Here is an 18,201-nt window from a genome sequence, read left to right on the forward strand (position 1 = left end):
CGGAGTACATATAGAGCATGCTTTGTAATGTTAGTGATCTTTCTCCCTACAATTATGAATCCCGTGTTCCCTATTTGGAACTTTGCTTTGCTAAACTGCTATTAGATCAAGTAAATCTGCCTCTATAATACCTCTGTTCATCTATAGTTATAATAATATATCTACAAGTACAAGTACAACTACAAGTACAACGATGTAGGCTCCGATTGTCAGTCCGGGGGAAGGGGCCTATCGGCACCCTTCCTCATCCCGGACAGGGCTCTCCGATGGAGCCCTTACTGCTTTATTTAATCCACTCCGCGAGGAGCAGTTAAAGATGATTCTATGATTCCATGATTCTATGATTCTAGATCCACGCTAACTAGGTAGAAATGAGAGGAAACTGCAGGAAAAACGGACACTTACTGTTACACAGAGGTTTTCCCCCTTCTTGTTTTGAAGCAGCTGTGTTAACTAGTGAGCTTGCCCGAAGTATTAGCATTGTACGTTTTGGGTGGTGGTTGTTGTCAATGTCATGGAACGAGAGGCTCATTCTGCACTCCTTAGATAACCCATTTCCAATGCTCTTTCCATGGAGATTTTCCTGTTCTGCACAGGAAAATCCAGCTGCACAAGCAAGTTTAAAGTGCATTATCCGATGTGTGCAGAATGAGCCCAGGTCTTCTTAGTCTTAGTCCCTGTACTGTTTGACATGGGAGGAAAAAGACATGGCATCCAGCAGAGCAGTCATTAACTGCCCTGAACCTTGCTGTGCAACTCACATACATTTTTTTTATTATACTCTCATGGACCTTGGCCATTGTGGACATACATGTCTTAGCTCAGAGTTTTTGCACTGTACAAATCCACGTGAGACTAGATGTTTCACATGGATATTGTAATGGATAGTCTAATGACCCAGTCTCACACCCTAAGGATGACTTTTACATCTAAAAAGTTTCAAGCAATACCATTGACCCTTCATTACAGATGCTTTTCTCACACCCTGGTACAGGGTTTCTCAACCAGGGCTGCATGAGACCCCAGGGTTTCTTAACAGCCTGAAACGGGTGGGAGATAGATAATTTTTAATATATTTTTTAAATGTCCTAAATGTTTATTGGGTGATATGACCATATTCGGTCACCTCAACATGCCCCCCCTTCAAAATACCAATGATGGGCCTGGGGGCGGGTGGGAAGGGGAGGAGTCCTAGGTGGGCGTGTCCACAGCTATGCTTCCCAACCATATTCTGCACGATCACGCCTCTTCTGGGGTCTCTCAAAGCCTGATGAATATTTCCGGGGTTTCTCAATGGTCAAAATTTGAGACAGGCTGTTGTAATGGATAGTTCCTTAACCACCCAGTCGCACCATAAGGATGGCTTTTATATCCAAAATGTTTTGAGCAATACCATCAGCCCGTTCTAAATGCTTTTCTTCCTCTCTCATGTCCCCGTGTTGCTGTTTTTGTTGGAATTCAGTGATCAAAGACCATTATTTATTTATTTATTTATTCATTCATTCATTCATTCATTCATTCATTCATTCATTCATTCATTCATTTATTTATTTATTATATTTCTATACCACCCTCCCCGGAGGGCGGTATATACTCTCTATGCCTGCTTTATGTTGAACCTAGGTACAAATTCTTGATGAAGATCACTCCTATAGTTCCTGAGATGTAAGAATATGATCAACTGGTTTTCCTGCCTTCTGACATTGATCCTGAGGTATCTAATCTAATTGCTCTTCATGCGCCGGCTGCTACAAATGTTAGGGCCAAAGCTGTCCAAGAAAAGTCTTGACTCCATGAGTCTGAATTTGGGAAATGTGGCTGGTGTTCTAGTTTAAATCACAGAGTTGGAAGACACCTCCAGGGTCATCGAGTCCAACCCCCTGCACAATTCAGGAACTCACAACTTCCTGGCCACTTCCTGATCCCTCTACCGAAAGAATACTTGCTTTGATATAGATGCTGTAAGCTGCATACTTGTGTGGCTGACCTTGGGAAAGAGGGAAGGAGCCCTATGGGGAATGGTAGGATAGAAATCTAGATATAAATGAATAAATTGTTCTTTAACACCTAGGTTTGTGGCATTTTATTGTTTTTTTTTAAAATGGCTGTTTGAGCATTGGGAGAGCCCTGGGCCAAGGACAATAAATCTTGCAATGACGACATGAATTCCACAATGGGTTTCCAGCACAGTAATCTCTCCCCTGTAGTTACAGGACTCTGGGAAGCAGGAGGTGCCGGCCCAAGGCAGCCAATAGAAGAAGAAAGCATAGCAGGGAAATGGACAGCCCAGTCCTCTTAGTCAAGTATAGAACCGTGGATTCCTCAATGTGGACTCAGAAGAAAAAAGGACATCACGAGGCACAATGATATAGTAGTCTTCTCTATGTTTATAGGTGAAAAGGTTCTAACAAAGTCCAAATGGTCAAACATATGATCAAACATAAAGAGTCAACCAAAACGGGATCCTAGGTTAAGTGACCCGCTATCTGTTCTATCTTCGTCAGTGGTTGCTCTGCAAAATGAATAGACAAGTAGACAATATATGCATGTAGAGTTTCAAAACATGGTTCATAATTTTACACAGCAGCATAACATACCTTCCAATATACTGTCATAGCAGTAGTCGTAGTATCACATTGGCAAAATGCTCATAATCGTCTGGGGATTTCATAAAGTGCCCATGAGGGCTACCTTCAGTTAGTATTTATAGAGAAGCTGGCAGTTACAGGTGTAGTCAATTATTTAAATTATTTTACTTTAATCCATTAAAGTAAATAACCAAAACAGATGTTTACAAAAAACGATTGTAATCAATCAATACTAATGGATCCGCTTTGATGTATGTTCCATATTCCATACCAATGGAACAGCTTTCATCCATGTTGCATATCGATCCATTGGATCCATGTTTAATTTGATCCATATTCAATGGGCCAGATTTGACCCACAGATGTGACCTATTGAATACTGGACAACCACAGTGACGGGACTCAAAAACATGTTGTTTCTCCTGCGCATGAAGGCACAGAGTGTTGAGGACGGAGCTTTGCCTGGTAATGACGAAAATCATGGTAATTTCCTCTTCCTAATACTCCGGGGATTTCTCCAAGCCTCATCTTTGGAGACAACAACTGAACCACCAGAGCGAAGAACAACACGCAGCCACTTCTTGAACTGAGCTTGAAAAGGCTGCTGCACAAAGATCTCCTGAAGACTGGCCAGGAGTGTGACAAGGCTGACACATGATTCAGACTCATCCTGCTGGATCAGAAGCCATCAGAGGGCTACATATAGACTGGTAGTTGTCTCTGCATCTTGGCCTGACAGAAGAGGGCTGTGCTTCTTCTGCTCAGTGGGGTATTAGGTTGACATCAATCACAGGAGACATGGCTTTAGCAGGCATACACAGGCTGCCTCTAATGCTCTTGCTGCTTTCTGATCTGCTTCCCCATCTCTCCTGCGGGGTTCTGAAGGCAAAATGTCCATTCAGTGTGATCAATGAAAGAAACTACCCACTGAATTATTACAGGCTGGGAGACGTGGCCATTGGTGGAATCACTTCGACATCAATGTCTCTGCTTGCACCATTTGTGTTTTCAAGGCCACCCAAGATAGATTTTCAGAGGTAAGTAATCCCATTTCCATGGATGTCGTGCTGCTCAACCTGATTCTGGTTTTACACTCAATGTTCCATGGACAGTCCGTGTGTTCTGGGATCCACCCTGGGAAAACTGTATGCCTCTTTTGCCTGATGGTTCCTCCAATGTTCCTCTGCTCTTATGTCCTCATATTTCTGTGTTGTCTTGTGGGGGATATTTGCAAAGGTATGAGCCTAAAGGGAACCTAGATGCTTCTCTGAATGACTCCCAAGGTGCCGGTGGAGAGCTCGTTCTCCACTGTTAAATATGATAAAGCATTAATCTATATAAAGCTTTTGTTTGGATCTGCAAGCAATCTTTTGGGAGTCGTGTAATTACAAAATGCCAATCCAGACTGTTGTCCATTAAGCATGAGCATACCTATTGTCAAATTAAATGTGCAATTTAACAATGTTAATTGTTAAACTTTATTCTTATGGCCAGTTCATTAACGCATTTCTTACTGTCCCAGGCTGACCACCCCCACCCATCCCCATTGCATAGGCTGTGCTTGGCTTTCAGCCTTTATTGGTAGTTCTGGTATAAAGCAGAGACAGAGAAGGACAGGGAAACGGAGATCAAGGCAACCAACTAGATGCTCTAGAATAGCGATCTCCAACCTGTGGGCCGTGGACCACATGTGGTCCTTCGACTAATTGGAGGTGGGCCCCGAAGGACGCCTTCTCCCCCCCCCCCGGCCCTTTATTTCATCCCCCCGGTCCTTTATAACACACTTCATTGTTGTGGCGTGTCTGTATCTTATTTTGAAGGGATGTTTAAACATTACCATAGTGATCAGAGAGCGTTAGGGCAGTGGTTGAGAGTAGAGGAGTAAACTACCCCCCCCCCCACCGGGCCTCAGTAAAAGGCGTTGAGTGGTCCCCGGCGTTGAGTGGTCCCCGGTGATAAAAAGGTTGGGGACCACTGCTCTAGAAGACATAAAAGCAAACACTGGAGGTCCAGTCGTTTTCCTATTGGGGTCCCCCAGCAATTGGTATTCAGAGAAGGACTGCAGTAGACCAATGAAGAGAGTGATGGACAGTAGCAAGAAATGGTTGTACCTACAGAAAAATGATATAGTTTACGGGGAGTGAAAAGTGGGGTGTAAATAATGAACTCTTCTTCTTTTCTAATGCAGCGAGTAGCCAGCCTTTCTATTGCAAGCTTCAGAAATGGCAATCAGTTTAATTATTTCTTAAATTACGTATTTTCAAGGTATATGTATTACCCCAGATGACTGTTTAAATATAGCAGATGGTAGAACAGATAGCCTGCCTTGCAAAAATTCCACCCCCACCCCCATTAGATCATGAACTTTCAAGGAACATTGTTATAATGTCTTCATTAGTCAAAGGCTGTGCTCTTCTCTCTGGCAACAGGACTGACCGGAGGCCTCCTGTCCGATTAAGAGCCAAAAGACCACACCCCTCCCAACACTCCTGTCTTAGGATCAGCTGTTCCACTTCATGCTCAGAATATGGGGAACATGGTGTTGCTTCTGAGGGAAGGGCCCAGAGACTTCAATTGTCTGTAAGAGACACTACTAGTGCATGCTGGTAGGGGCTCATGGGAATTGCAGTCCATGGATATATGGAGAGCCACCGTTTGGCCACCCCTGCCCTAGTAGAAAAGAATCCAGATTTTAGCATGGGATCTCTGAATACCAGGAGAAATATGAATAAACTTATTATGTTGCAGGGTAGGTCCAATGAAGTATCTGGAGCTGCTGCCCTTCATGTTTGCCTTTGAGAAAATCTATAAACATTCAGATCTCTTACTCAACATGTCTCTGGGGTACAACATCTATGAGAACTATTTAAATGCAAGAGTGACTTCGGATGCGGTGATAGACCTGCTCTCTGGGGGACAGAAGACGGTTCCAAACTACAGCTGCGGAGGACAGAACAAGCTCTTGGCCGTTCTTGAAGGGGCCAATTCTGAAACCTCCAAGGAGATTTCCACCATCTTAAGCAACTATAAAGTGGCTCAGGTATGGGTCCAAGGGGGAAAGGGGCCGAATCCAACACTGCCAATTGAAGTACAGTGGTATTCTAACTTCACGAGGTGCCATGGACTTAGAAGGGTGTGTGGTCAACTTTTCTTGGATGCTTTAGGATGCTTTGGTCTGATCCTGCGTTGAGCAGGGGGTTGGACTAGATGGCCTGCATGGCCCCTTCAAACACTATGATTCTATGATTCTACGATTCTATGATTCTATGATTCTATGATTCTACGATTCTATGATTCTATGATTCTATGATTCATGTAATCCCCACATGGAGGGTCTGAACTAAGAAGGACACTGATGAATGCTTCTATGTCAACAACTGCATCAGTTTCTCTTAGATGTAATCAGTCACCAATTTCTCCCTTTCCCAACTAGATCAACTACAGTGTGGATAATCTCATGCTCAAAGATGAGCCTCAGTCGCCTTTTGTGTACCGGATGGCCCCAAACCAAGAGGTATATTTCATGGGGATTACCAAGATGCTCCTGCATTTCCAATGGACCTGGATCGGACTTGTGACTCGGGATAATGCCCAAGGAGAACGATTCCTGAGAACGATGACCCCCGTGGTCATTGGGAGTGGGATTTGCATTGCCTTCACATTACGCATCCCAGCACATTTTTTTGGTATGCAGAGGTTATCTTCCATGACAAAATCCATTTATGTGCAAAGAAAATGTAATGTATTTGTTTACCATGGAGACGTCCACTCTATCACGGTTCTTGGGATGTTGATTATACAAGATGAAAAAACAGAAAACTCCCTTGTGGGGAAAGTTTGGATTACGACAGATTTGCACGATATCAACTTGAGGGTCTTTTTGAGGGTGCTTGAGACCCACCACATTCATGGTGCTTTTTCCTTTTTGACCCAGGCAAATGTGTACACTAACTATGACAATTTCGATTCCTTCCTCTTGACTGTCAGTAATATTGGAGTGGAAGCATTCCACTGTTTCAATTCAAATCCTGGGTTATCTGTGAAAAGCTGGAAGAGATGCAGAGAGAAAGAGGAACTGGAGGCCCCATCCAAGGATGTGCTTGAAATGATCCTGTCTCAGGACAGCTACAGCATTTACAACTCCATCCAGGTGGTGGCTCAAGCCTTGAATGCCGCCTGCTCAACCAGATCCCATTGGACGTTGAAAGGAATATGGAAGGGACTTCAGAAGCTGCAGCCATGGCAGGTAATAGTTTTCTCTAAAAACAAGGGGAAACCTGAGTAGTTACACAGTATCAGAGTAATACACTTCCATGTCCCATCTAATCTTTCCAACAGTGGCCTGTCTGATGCCCCCATGAAGATGGCTAGAAGGGCCCATTGACCTCAGCCCTCAGCTGTTAACTGTTTCGCAGCCTGTGATAATCAGAGGAATTCAGCCTTTGAAGCTGGAAGTCTCCTTCCACTGTTGTGCCTCATACCCTACTGTCTTCTCCTCCATCAATCTGTCCATTCCCTTTGAATTACAGTTAATGTGTGGAGGTCCACCACATTTTGTGTAGGTGTGTTTCAGGAGACAACTGACCCTGTGGTCAAATGCTCTTAGGTTATTCCTAGATCAGCTTTATCCTGAAAAGATTCCCAGATGATTTAGAATATATTAAAATGCAAATTCATTAAAAAAAACAATTTCATTGGTGGACCCCAGGTTCTACTCCATTCATTTTCTATATACAACACATAATTATATATTCCTTGTTTATTAACTAAATTAGAACAGTACACAGAATGGAGGAGAGCCAATGTTATCCCAGGCTTCTAAAACTGGAGGCGACCCACGAAAGTACAGGCCAGTGACTCTGACCTCAATTGCAGGAAAGATAATGGAGTAGATTTTAAAGGGTATAATGTGGAAACATCTGAAAGATAATTTCTGGATCCAAGAAAGTCTGCACGGATTTGTCTGGAGCAAGTCGTGCCAGACCAATCTGTTTCCTTCTTTCATTGAGTGACAGGCTTATTACATCATGGAAACCCAATTGATGTTATTCATCAGAATTTCAGTATGGCATTTGACAAGGTTCTCCATTGTGTTCAGATGAGTAAAATAGAGGACGGTAAACTGGAGTTTTGGATGGTTAGATGGAGAGAAACTGGATAGAAGACCGCACCCAAAGTGTGGTTGTTCATGGTATTTCATGAGATTGGAGGAAGGGGAGCAGTGGTGTGCCACCGGGTTTTGTAATGGATCTGGTATTTTTAGATCTGGATGATCTGGTGGAGGGAATCCTCTTTAAATTTGTGGATGGCACCAAATTGGGAGTTTCAGAGGAACAAAAATATGAAATGGATAATCTAAAAGATACACATTTCAAATTTCATAATCATTGCAGATATATGGGGTAGAATAGGGTGTGGGTAGGCATTGAGGTGGGGACGGACGTTGGTGGAGCATAATGCTATGGAGTCCACCCTCCAAAGCAGCCATATTCCCAGGGGAAACGTTCTTTCATCTGAAGATGAGCTATAATTCCAGGGGATCTTAAAGTCACATCCCAGTTCCTTCACTTCCTCTACTGGGCTCAGGTTTCCACTTTTTTAAACAATTCCCTCCAGAGAGCAAAACCAACCTTACATGTCTGATGAAACTAACGTTACAAAATGCTGGTGCAGAATTGGAATTGGGGTAATTGGAAGAGTATTGTATTTGTAGCCTGTCAAAATGCTGAAGCAGGAAAAGTAGACTCAGAAGAGAGGCCTCGGATCTATCGTCAGTGTCTGATAGAAATTTCTGAGTCTGGAGGCCATTGGCAATGATGCCGAAGCAGAAGAGAATGCCACAAGTATGCAAGGCTGCAGAGACCGATATGGCTTCCTGTGTTTCTATTTTGCATGTTCTCCTAGCTTCATCCTTTCCTGAAAAACTTCCAGTCTTACAATAATGCCACTGAAGGAGTCTATTTTGATGAGAACGGGGACATGGCTGTGGATTTCGATATCGTGAACTGGGTGGCAACGTCCAATCGGTCCGTCAAGAGGGTGAAAGTTGGGAGTGTGGAGAGACGTGGTGCGGAAGACATCAAGTTTACCATCGATCAAGACATCGTTGTGTGGCCCGAATGGTTTAATGAGGTGGGGGGAGAATGTATTTCACTTTATACCTCATAAAAACTCTTTAACATTTCAAGTTCTATAATCATTTTACAGCCTAAGAATGCACAGAACAAGAGCGGTAGAAGAAGAAGAAGAGTTGGTTCTTATATGCCGAAGGAGGCTCAAAGCGGCTTACAGTCGCCTTCCCATTCCTCTCCCCACAGCAGACACCCTGTGAGGTGGGTGAGGCTGAGAGAGCGCTGATATCACTGCTCGGTCAGAACAGTTTTATCAGTGCCGTGGCGAGCCCAAGGTCACCCAGCTGGTTGCATGTGGGGGAGTGCAGAATCGAACCTGGCATGCCAGATTAGAAGTCCGCACTCCTAACCACTACACCAAACTGGCTATCTGGTAGAGAGGAGTATGATGAGAGAAAGGTGTGGCAATGGGCTGCCAACAACATTCACCGTTAATGGTGGTCTAAGGGTCCAGTCAGGGTTATGGCCAACAGCCGCCACATCCACATCCCAAAGGGGCACTTTCTAATGGTCACAGCCAAGTACACCGAGCCTGAGCCATCTCTAATGAAAGTTTCTGAGGATCCCATTGTCTTTATTATCACTATTCAGGGTATCATCAAGAGAATCATATAGTCTTGGATTTGGAAGGTCTTGATCTTGGAGGTCATTGAATTCAACTTCTGTGCAGGTTTCCCATCCAGGCACTGTCAGGCCCACTTATCTTTCCCTGGAAATACTGTCCCTTCAGTGTTCAATGCCAAATACTTGGGTGGCCCAGGGAGTACCAATTTAGAGCAATTAGGGGTGTGGCTTATTAATGTGGCTCCTAAAGGCATTGGACTGGAACGATGAATCAGCTTCTGCAAGCCATGCAACATCTGGGCCTCATAAGGCCCTTTTATTCCTCAGTTATGTTCTCTATTGGCCAAACTATTTTTTTACAAAAATGTAAGCTGAAAATTGCATGACAGTGGGCTACAACAAGCTGAAAAGTGAGTCAGCCTGGGGTAGTGGTTTAGAGTGATGGCTTCTAATCTGGTGAGTCTGGTTTGATTCTCTGCTCCCTACATGCAGCCAGATGGGTGACCTTGGCCTCATCATAGCTTTGATCGTGCAGTTCTCACAGGACAGTCCTGTCAAATCTCTCTCAGCCTCACCTACTTCACAGCATGCCTGTAGCTGAAAGAAGAAGGGAAGGCAATTGTAAACTTCTTTAAGACTCCTGGTAGAGAAAAGCAGGGTATTAAAAACAACTCTTCTGTCCAAAATGAAGGCCTGGTTCACTTGATGATAAAATCGAAAAAGGGAATTGAGATTGTAGTGAGTGGTTTCTATAGAGCAGGGGTAGTCAAACTGCGGCCCCTCCAGATGTCCATGGACTGCAATTCCCAGGAGCCCCTGCCTGGGAATTGTAGTCCATGGACATCTGGAGGGCCGCAGTTTGACTACCCCTGCTATAGAGAAAGCTCACAGACACACAAAAGAAACTTCTAATGTATTCTACTTGATGCTCCTTGTCCTTCTGCCTAGACCCTGCCTCAGTCCAGGTGCACTCCAAGTTGTCCACCTGGATACGCTAAGTTGATTAAGGAAGGAGAACCCCTCTGCTGCTACGATTGTTCTCCATGTGTCGAAGGGACAATCTCTACTCAGGAAGGTAAGTCACATTCCCCAGTTCAAATTTTAGAGAAGAGGAAGTGTGGGGAAAATAATTCCCCCACAGCCTGTCCCCTTTGGATTACTTGGCACCCAATACGGATTATAGATCACCTACCAAGAGCCTCATGTCGAGTCTGATGTTCAGATCACTTTGCCAGCATTTTCCATACTGTGCTTGACATTCCTTGTCCAGATTCGGTGGGCTGCTCCTGCAGTATTATCAGAGGCTGAATTTGTTTGTGGAGCAATGAAGGATCCCAATCAGAAAGTCTCCCAACTCCATCCTTATTAGGCAAGGTTGTTACTGGACTTTTCCCTCATCTCTGTCTGGTGCTGCTTTTCTGGCAAATGTGTTCAATTGTGAATATATTCTCATGGTGAGCCTGTTTAAACAGTGGCAGGAAATGAATCAAATAATAATAATGATGATGATGATGATGATGGTGATGATGGCAGATATGGTGATATTGAAGTTAATATGTTCTTTTCAGACTCAACAGACTGTCTTAGGTGTCCCGAAGTTCAATATCCAAACAAGATCCGAGATCAATGTGTTCCCAAGCATATTGCCTTCCTAAACTACAAGGAACCATTGGGGATCCTCCTAAATGTTCTCACTCTTTTCTGTACCCTAGCTACGGGTTTTGTTTTGGGAATCTTCATTAAATACTTAGAAACGCCGGTAGTCAAAGCCAACAATCGGGACCTCTCCTATGTTCTCCTCATCTCCCTCCTGCTTTCCTTTTTGTCCTCTTTTCTCTTCATTGGTCAGCCTCACAAGATGACCTGCCTTCTCAGACAAACTGTCTTCAGCATCATCTTCTCAGTTGCCGTCTCTTCTGTGTTGGCCAAAACTGTCACTGTGGTGGTGGCCTTCATGGCCTCAAAGCCTGGGAGCAGGATGAGGAAATGGCTGGGGAAGAGATTGGCCAATTTCATTGTCTTTTCCTGTTCCAGCATTCAAGTGGGCATCTGCATTCTCTGGCTGGGCATTGCTCCCCCCTTCCCAGACTCTGACATGCACTCCCAGCCGGGAGAGATTGTACTGCAATGTAACGAAGGGTCTGTCGCCACATTCTATGCTGCCCTTGGCTACATGGGCTTTCTGGCCGCCATCTGCTTCACGGTGGCCTTCCTAGCCAGGAAGCTGCCTGGTGCCTTCAATGAGGCCAAGCTGATCACCTTCAGCATGTTGGTGTTCTGCAGTGTGTGGGTGTCCTTTGTGCCCACCTACCTGAGCACAAAGGGGAAATACATGGTTGCCGTGCAGATCTTCTCCATCTTGGCCTCCAGTTTGGGCTTACTAGGTTGCATCTTTTTCCCCAAATGCTACATTATTCTACTGAGGCCTCATCTGAATACAAAGGAACAACTCATGGTGAAATATGAAGATGGGATCTGAAGGAGTACATATAGAGCATGCTTTGTAATGCTAGTGATCTTTCTCCCTACAATTATGAATCCCGTGTTCCCTATTTATTATTGTTGTTATTATTATTGTTGTTGTTGTTGTTATTATTATCATTATTATTATTTCGATTTATTTCCCGCCGCTTCCAAATGGCTCGTGGCGGGTTACAGTGTCTTAAAACCCCATTCAAACTCCCATTAAAAGACTTTAAAATGTCACAGCATGGCGGCACAATAATAAGATCCACTTCCTACCTCCCTTCCTAAAAAAAGAGGGGGTGGAGGAGAAGGAGGTCAACGGTGTCCAAGAAGAAGCCCGGGGGGAGACCAGTCGATGTACCACCAAAGCCCCAGCCTCAACCATAGACCTGGCGGAAGAGCTCCGTCTTGCAGGCCCTGCGGAACGTTGAAGGGTCCCACAGGGCCCACAGCTCTCCCAGGAGCTCATTCCACCAGGTGGGGGCCAGGACCGAAAAAGACCTGGCCCTGGTCGAGGCTAGGCGTGCTTCCCTAGGGCCGGGAACGACCAGAAGATTCTCACTCGCAGAGCCTTGCGGGGGGCATAGGGCATTTGGAACTTTGCTTTGCTAAACTGCTATTAGATCAAGTAAATCTGCCTCTATAATACCTCTGTTCATCTATACCTATAATAATATATCTACAAGTACAACTAAAAGTACAATGATATAGGCTAGATATCAGGGAAAAAATGTTCACAGTCAGAGTAGTTCAGCAGTGGAATAGGCTGCCTAAGGAGGTGGTGAGCTCCCCCTCACTGGCAGTCTTCAAGCAAAGGTTGGATACACACTTTTCTTGGATGCTTTAGGATGCTTAGGGCTGATCCTGCGTTGAGCTGGGGGTTGGACTCAATGGCCTGTATGGCCCCTTCCAACTCTATGATTCTATGATTCTATGATTCTATGATTCTATGATTCTATGATTCTATGATTCTATGATTCTATGATTCTATGATTCTAGATCCACACTAACTAGGTAGAAATGAGAGCAAACTGCAGGAAAAACAAACTGTCACACAGAGGACTCTGGGAAGCAGGAGGTGCTGACCCAAGGCAGCCAATAGAAGAAGAAAGCATAGCAGGGAAATGGACAGCCCAGTCCTCTTAGTCAGCAATTCCTGCCAGAGAGGTCAGTTGGTGTCAGTGGGTGTGCCAGATGGAGGAGACCAGCAAAGACTTGGCCACCTGTTGATACCCAGATGCCTCAGAAGACAAGACGGAATATTATTCACAAGTCAGAAAGGCTGTTCCTCCCAACGAAGTACAGTAGCTGATCCCTACCTAACCAATATAAATGCTTGAACGTTGAATGAGGCATCAACCTGTCAGGATCAGTCCCCTGCTCTCTGCCATGGTTGCTTCAGGCTGACCAGAGAGACTCAATTTTTGTGTGTGTGTACCATCTTATGAGCCTCTTGTGGCGCAGAGTGATAAGGCAGCCGTCTGAAAGCTTTGCCCATGAGGTTGGGAGTTCAATCCCAGCAGCCGGCTCAAGGTTGACTCAGCCTTCCATCCTTCCGAGGTCGGTAAAATGAGTACCCAGCTTGCTGGGGGGTAAACGGTCATGACTGGGGAAGGCACTGGCAAACCACCCCGTATTGAGTCTGCCATGAAAACGCTGGAGGGCGTCACCCCAAGGGTCAGACATGACTCAGTGCTTGCACAGGGGATACCTTTACCTTTACCTTTACCATCTTATGCTTTATGACTCTGTAGCAACTCTTTGAACCTCTACCCTCCTTTGATGACCCTGAGCTTTTTCACACTGCATTCTCCCCTGCTGTGATACTCTGTTGCAAGTACCCCTGTAAACATCTTATCTACAAAGAGAGGCGCCAATTTGACCAAGGCCGTGGAGCCAGAGACGGTCTGGCAGGAAGCCCAGGATGGCACCTTGTGTGTGTGGGGGGGAATATTCCTCCCTGGGAACTGGGGACCGTTTGGGCGGGAGAATTGTATTGATAACTGCTTGCTTTCCCAATATCGAACAGTCTTGACTTCAGATGTTAGAGTGATCAGAACTACTTCCAATTAAAGCTTTCTATTAAACCAGAAGCCTTGTTGTGAGTCTGTCTGCCTTTGACATAACCTTCCATCACTGCTCTTTGACACTGAATCAGGAAGTGTACTTGTCCTTTTTGATCAGCAGGACGTGCCTGTTGGTTCATTCCCCACAAGCAGGGTAGTGACTGAGTCTCCAAATGATACCCAGGTATCCAGGATATGGAAAACAAAATGGGATTTTTAAGAGCTGAAAGAGGATCTCTCCTACAGTGGGCTTGATGATGATGTCAGCCATTCAGCCGTAACCGAGGGCCATTCCGCACAAAGGGCAATGTGGCTAAATCTGTGCACTATTGAAAAACGCTGCAGGCAAAAGTGGCAGATCGCGGTAACGCACACAGCCGTTTCTAGCGAGAAAAGGCTCTCCCACTAGCGCTGTTCTCGTAACGCACAAGTTTCTGGTCTCGCCGAAATCGCAATAGGGGAGGCGATTTTTTTTCATGCTTCCTCCCGCCCCTTAACAGCCAATTAACTGTTGTGTTCGTGTTTCCCTTTAAGAACTCTTTTTAAAAACCTGAAAACACCTGTAGCAACGCATATTCGTTCCTTCAGTGTATCAGAAAGACCTTTCCCGCAGGCGTAGGAGCTGGCGCTTCATCGTTTACAGGCTCCTCCAGTTAACCCCCTCCCCATGGGCGAGATTTGTGGCTGAAATTATGGGCAGTGTCGAACAGGGGGCTGTGTTGTGCTTGGGAACGTTAAAGACACTTGCAGTAGGGAGCTTTGTTTAACTTTTAATCACTTCTGTGGAGGGACTTTAGCCGGAGAAGCCTCTGAGAAGCCTCGCTCGTTCGTTGCTTTCCCCATCTAAGGGGAAAAAATGGCGATCGCTTGACTGGAAGTTCGGCGGCGAGAGCGGGGGAGGGACTTTCTTTCTACCGCTACATTGAAAACGCACATGCCTTTCACTGATGTGTTGCAGCTTGTGCGCAGAAGTGTAGCGGTTTTCTCAGGGGGAATCCACTTTTCCCGATTTCCTGAAAAGCGCTACAACGAAGCGCTTTTTGCAGGAGTGTTGCAGGAGCGTTGCAGATTGTGTGCGACGTCATGCGGAACCTTGAATCAGTAGCGTTGACCATAGGTAAGACTTCTGCTGCATTAAAGTCATGCGGAATGGCCCTGACTTTTCACAGTCCTGTGGCTCAGCTGTTTCCATGTCGTTGTACCACTTCTTGTGGCTGTTTGATGCTATGGCCAGAGTCCATTCTGATTGTATGTTGCCACAGTGTTTTTTGTTGGCTGGGTTTCCTTTTACCACTGAGGAGTCTTAGCAACACAGCTTTCTCCATCGGGCCAGATCGCATGATATGGCCAAAGTAAGTGCATCAGAGTCTTGTGATTATATCATGCAGTATGCGCTCTAGCATTTCCTTGTTTGTGACTGTTACTGTCCATAGAATCTGCAAAAGCCTTCGCCTGCACCAGAGTTCAAACAAATCAACTCTCCTCCTGTCTGACTTCTTCCCTGATTAGTAGAAGCCCCAGTTACAGATCAATCCGATTCCTTAAGTACAACTTGTGTACGCTTCCATATAAATAATAATGGATCCGCTTTGATGCATATTCCATATTCCATACCAATGAAACAGCTTTCATCCATGTTGCATATCGATCCATTTGATCCATCATAGAATCATAGAGTTGGAAGGGGCCATACAGGCCATCTAGTCCAACCCCCTGCTCAATGCAGGATTAGCCCATGTTTGATTTGATCCATAGTCAATGGGCCAGATTTGACCCACAGATGTGACCTATTGAAGACTTGGACAACCACAGTGACGGGACTCAAAAACATGTTGTTTCTCCTGCGCATGGAGGAGCAGAGTGTTGAGCTTTGCCTGGTAATGACGAAAATCATGGTAATTTCCTCTTCCTAATACTCCGGGGATTTCTCCAAGCCTCATCTTTGGAGACAACAATTGAACCACCAGAGCGAAGAACAACACGAAGCCACTTCTTGAACTGAGCTTGAAAAGGCTGCTGCACAAAGATCTCCTGAAGACTGGACAGGAGTGTGACAAGGCTGACACATGATTCAGAGTCATCCTGCTGGATCAGAAGCCATCAGAGGGCTACATATAGACTGGTAGTTGTCTCTGCATCTTGGCCTGACAGAAGAGGGTTGTGCTTCTTCTGCTCAGTGGGGTATTAGGTTGACATCAGTCACAGGAGACATGGCTTCAGCAGGCATACACAGGCTGCCTCTAATGTTCTTGCTGCTTTCTGATCTGCTTCCCCATCTCTCCTGCGGGGTTCTGAAGGCAAAATGTCCATTCAGTGTGATCAATGAAAGAAGCTACCCACTGAATTATTACAGGCTGGGTGACGTGGCCATTGGTGGAATCACTTCTACATCAATGTCTCTGCTTGCACCATTTGTGTTTTCAAGGCCACCCAGGATAGATTTTCAGAGGTAAGTAATCCCATTTCCATGGGTGTCGTGCTGCTCAACCTGATTCTGGTTTTACACTCAATGTTCCATGGACAGTCCGTGTGTTCTGGGATCCACCCTGGGAAAACTGTATCCCTCTTTTGCCTGATGGTTTCTCGCACTGTTTCTCTGCTCTTATGTCCTCATATTTCTGTGTTGTCTCGTGGGGATATTTGCAAAGGTATGAAAAGGGAACCTAGATGCTTCTCTGAACGACTCCCAAGGTGCCGGTAGAGAGCTCGTTCTCCACTGTTAAATATGATAAAGCATTAATCTATAAAAAGCTTTTGTCTGGATCTGCAAGCAAACTTTCGGGAGACGTGTAATTACAAAATGCCAATCCAGACTGTTGTCCATTAAGCATGAGCATACCTATTGTCAAATTAAATGTGCAATTTAACAATGTTAATTGTTAAACTTTATTCTTATGGCCAGTTCATTAACGCATTTCTTACTGTCCCAGGCTGACCACCCCCACCCACCCCCATTGCGTAGGCTGTGCTTGGCTTTCAGCCTTTATCGGTAGTTCTGGTATAAAGCAGAGACAGAGAAGCACAGGGAAACGGAGCTCAAGGCAACCAACTAGATGCTCTAGAATAGCGATCTCCAACCTGTGGGCCGCGGACCACATGTGGTCCTTCGACTAATTGGAGGTGGGCCCCGAAGGATGCCTTCTCCCCCCCCCCCCCGGCCCTTTATTTCATCCCCCCTGGCCCTTTATAACACACTTCATTGTTGTGGAGTGTCTGTATCTTATTTTGAAGGGATGTTTAAACATTACCATAGTGATCAGAGAGCGTTAGGGCAGTGGTTGAGAGTAGAGGAGTAAACTACTCCCCCCCCCCCCACCGGGCCTCAGTAAAAGGCGTTGAGTGGTCCCCGGCGTTGAGTGGTCCCCGGTGATAAAAAGGTTGGGGACCACTGCTCTAGAAGACATAAAAGCAAACTCTGGAGGTCCCAGGCGTTTCCCTATTGTGGTCCCCCAGCAATTGGTATTCAGAGAAGGACTGCAGTAGACCAATGAAGAGAGTGATGGACAGTAGCAAGAAATGGTTGTACCTACAGAAAAATGATATAGCTTACGCAGAGTCAAAAGTGGGGTGTAAATAATGAACTCTTCTTCTTTTCTAATGCAGCGAGTAGCCAACCTTTCTATTGCAAGCTTCAATCTAAGTCTTTAACATAATGCTATTTTATAAGTAAAACTGTGTTTTAGCCATATTATTTATGTAACTGTGAAATTGTTTTGACTTTGCTGGTGTATGACCGTAATAAAGAATACTACTACTCCTATTGCAAGCTTCAGAAATGGCAATCAGTTTAATTATTTCTTAAATTACGTATTTTCAAGGCATATGTATTACCCCAGATGACCGTTTAAATATAGCAGACGGTAGAACAGATAGCCTGCCTTGCAAAAATTCCACCACCACCCCCATTAGATCATGAACTTTCAAGGAACATTGTTATAATGTCTTCATTTGTCAAAGGCTGTGCTCTTCTCTCTGGCAACAGGACTGACCGGAGGCCTCCTATCCGATTAAGAGCCAAAAGACCACACCCCTCCCAACACTTCTGTCTTAGGATCAGCTGTTCCACTTCATGCTCTGAATATGAGGAACATGGTGTTACTTATGAGGGAAGGGCCCAGAGACTTCAATTGTCTGTAAGGGACACTACTAGTGCATGCTGGTAGGGGCTCATGGGAATTGCAGTCCATGGATATATGGAGAGCCACAGTTTGGCCACCCCTGCCCTAGTAGAAAAGAAGCCAGATTTTAGCATGGGATCTCTGAATACCAGGAGAAATATTAATAAACTTATTATGTTGCAGGGTAGGTCCAATGAAGTATCTGGAACTGCTGCCATTCATGTTTGCCTTTGAGAAAATCTATAAACATTCAAATCTCTTACTCAAC

General features: G+C 45.1%; 1 protein-coding gene across 1 annotated transcript; it reads left to right on the forward strand.

The window, feature by feature from the left end:
- Positions 1-5,346: 5,346 nt before the first annotated feature.
- Positions 5,347-11,762, forward strand: LOC143834474 (vomeronasal type-2 receptor 26-like). Its single transcript, XM_077331300.1, has 5 exons — positions 5,347-5,628; positions 6,022-6,834; positions 8,493-8,720; positions 10,232-10,358; positions 10,852-11,762. Exons 1-5 carry the CDS (start codon positions 5,347-5,349, stop codon positions 11,760-11,762), a joined length of 2,361 nt encoding a protein of 786 aa, XP_077187415.1.
- Positions 11,763-18,201: the final 6,439 nt, after the last annotated feature.

This window comes from Paroedura picta, chromosome 3 (genome assembly GCF_049243985.1).
Source record: "Paroedura picta isolate Pp20150507F chromosome 3, Ppicta_v3.0, whole genome shotgun sequence".
Taxonomy (NCBI): Eukaryota; Metazoa; Chordata; class Lepidosauria; order Squamata; family Gekkonidae; genus Paroedura; species Paroedura picta.

Coding starts and splice junctions, on each gene's coding strand:
- LOC143834474 (XM_077331300.1), top strand. CDS start 5,347: ATGAAGTATCTGGAGCTGCTGCCCTTCATGTTTGCCTTTGAGAAAATC. Junction 5,629..6,021: donor GCAACTATAAAGTGGCTCAG/GTATGGGTCCAA, acceptor TTTCCCAACTAG/ATCAACTACAGTGTGGATAA. Junction 10,359..10,851: donor GACAATCTCTACTCAGGAAG/GTAAGTCACATT, acceptor TGTTCTTTTCAG/ACTCAACAGACTGTCTTAGG.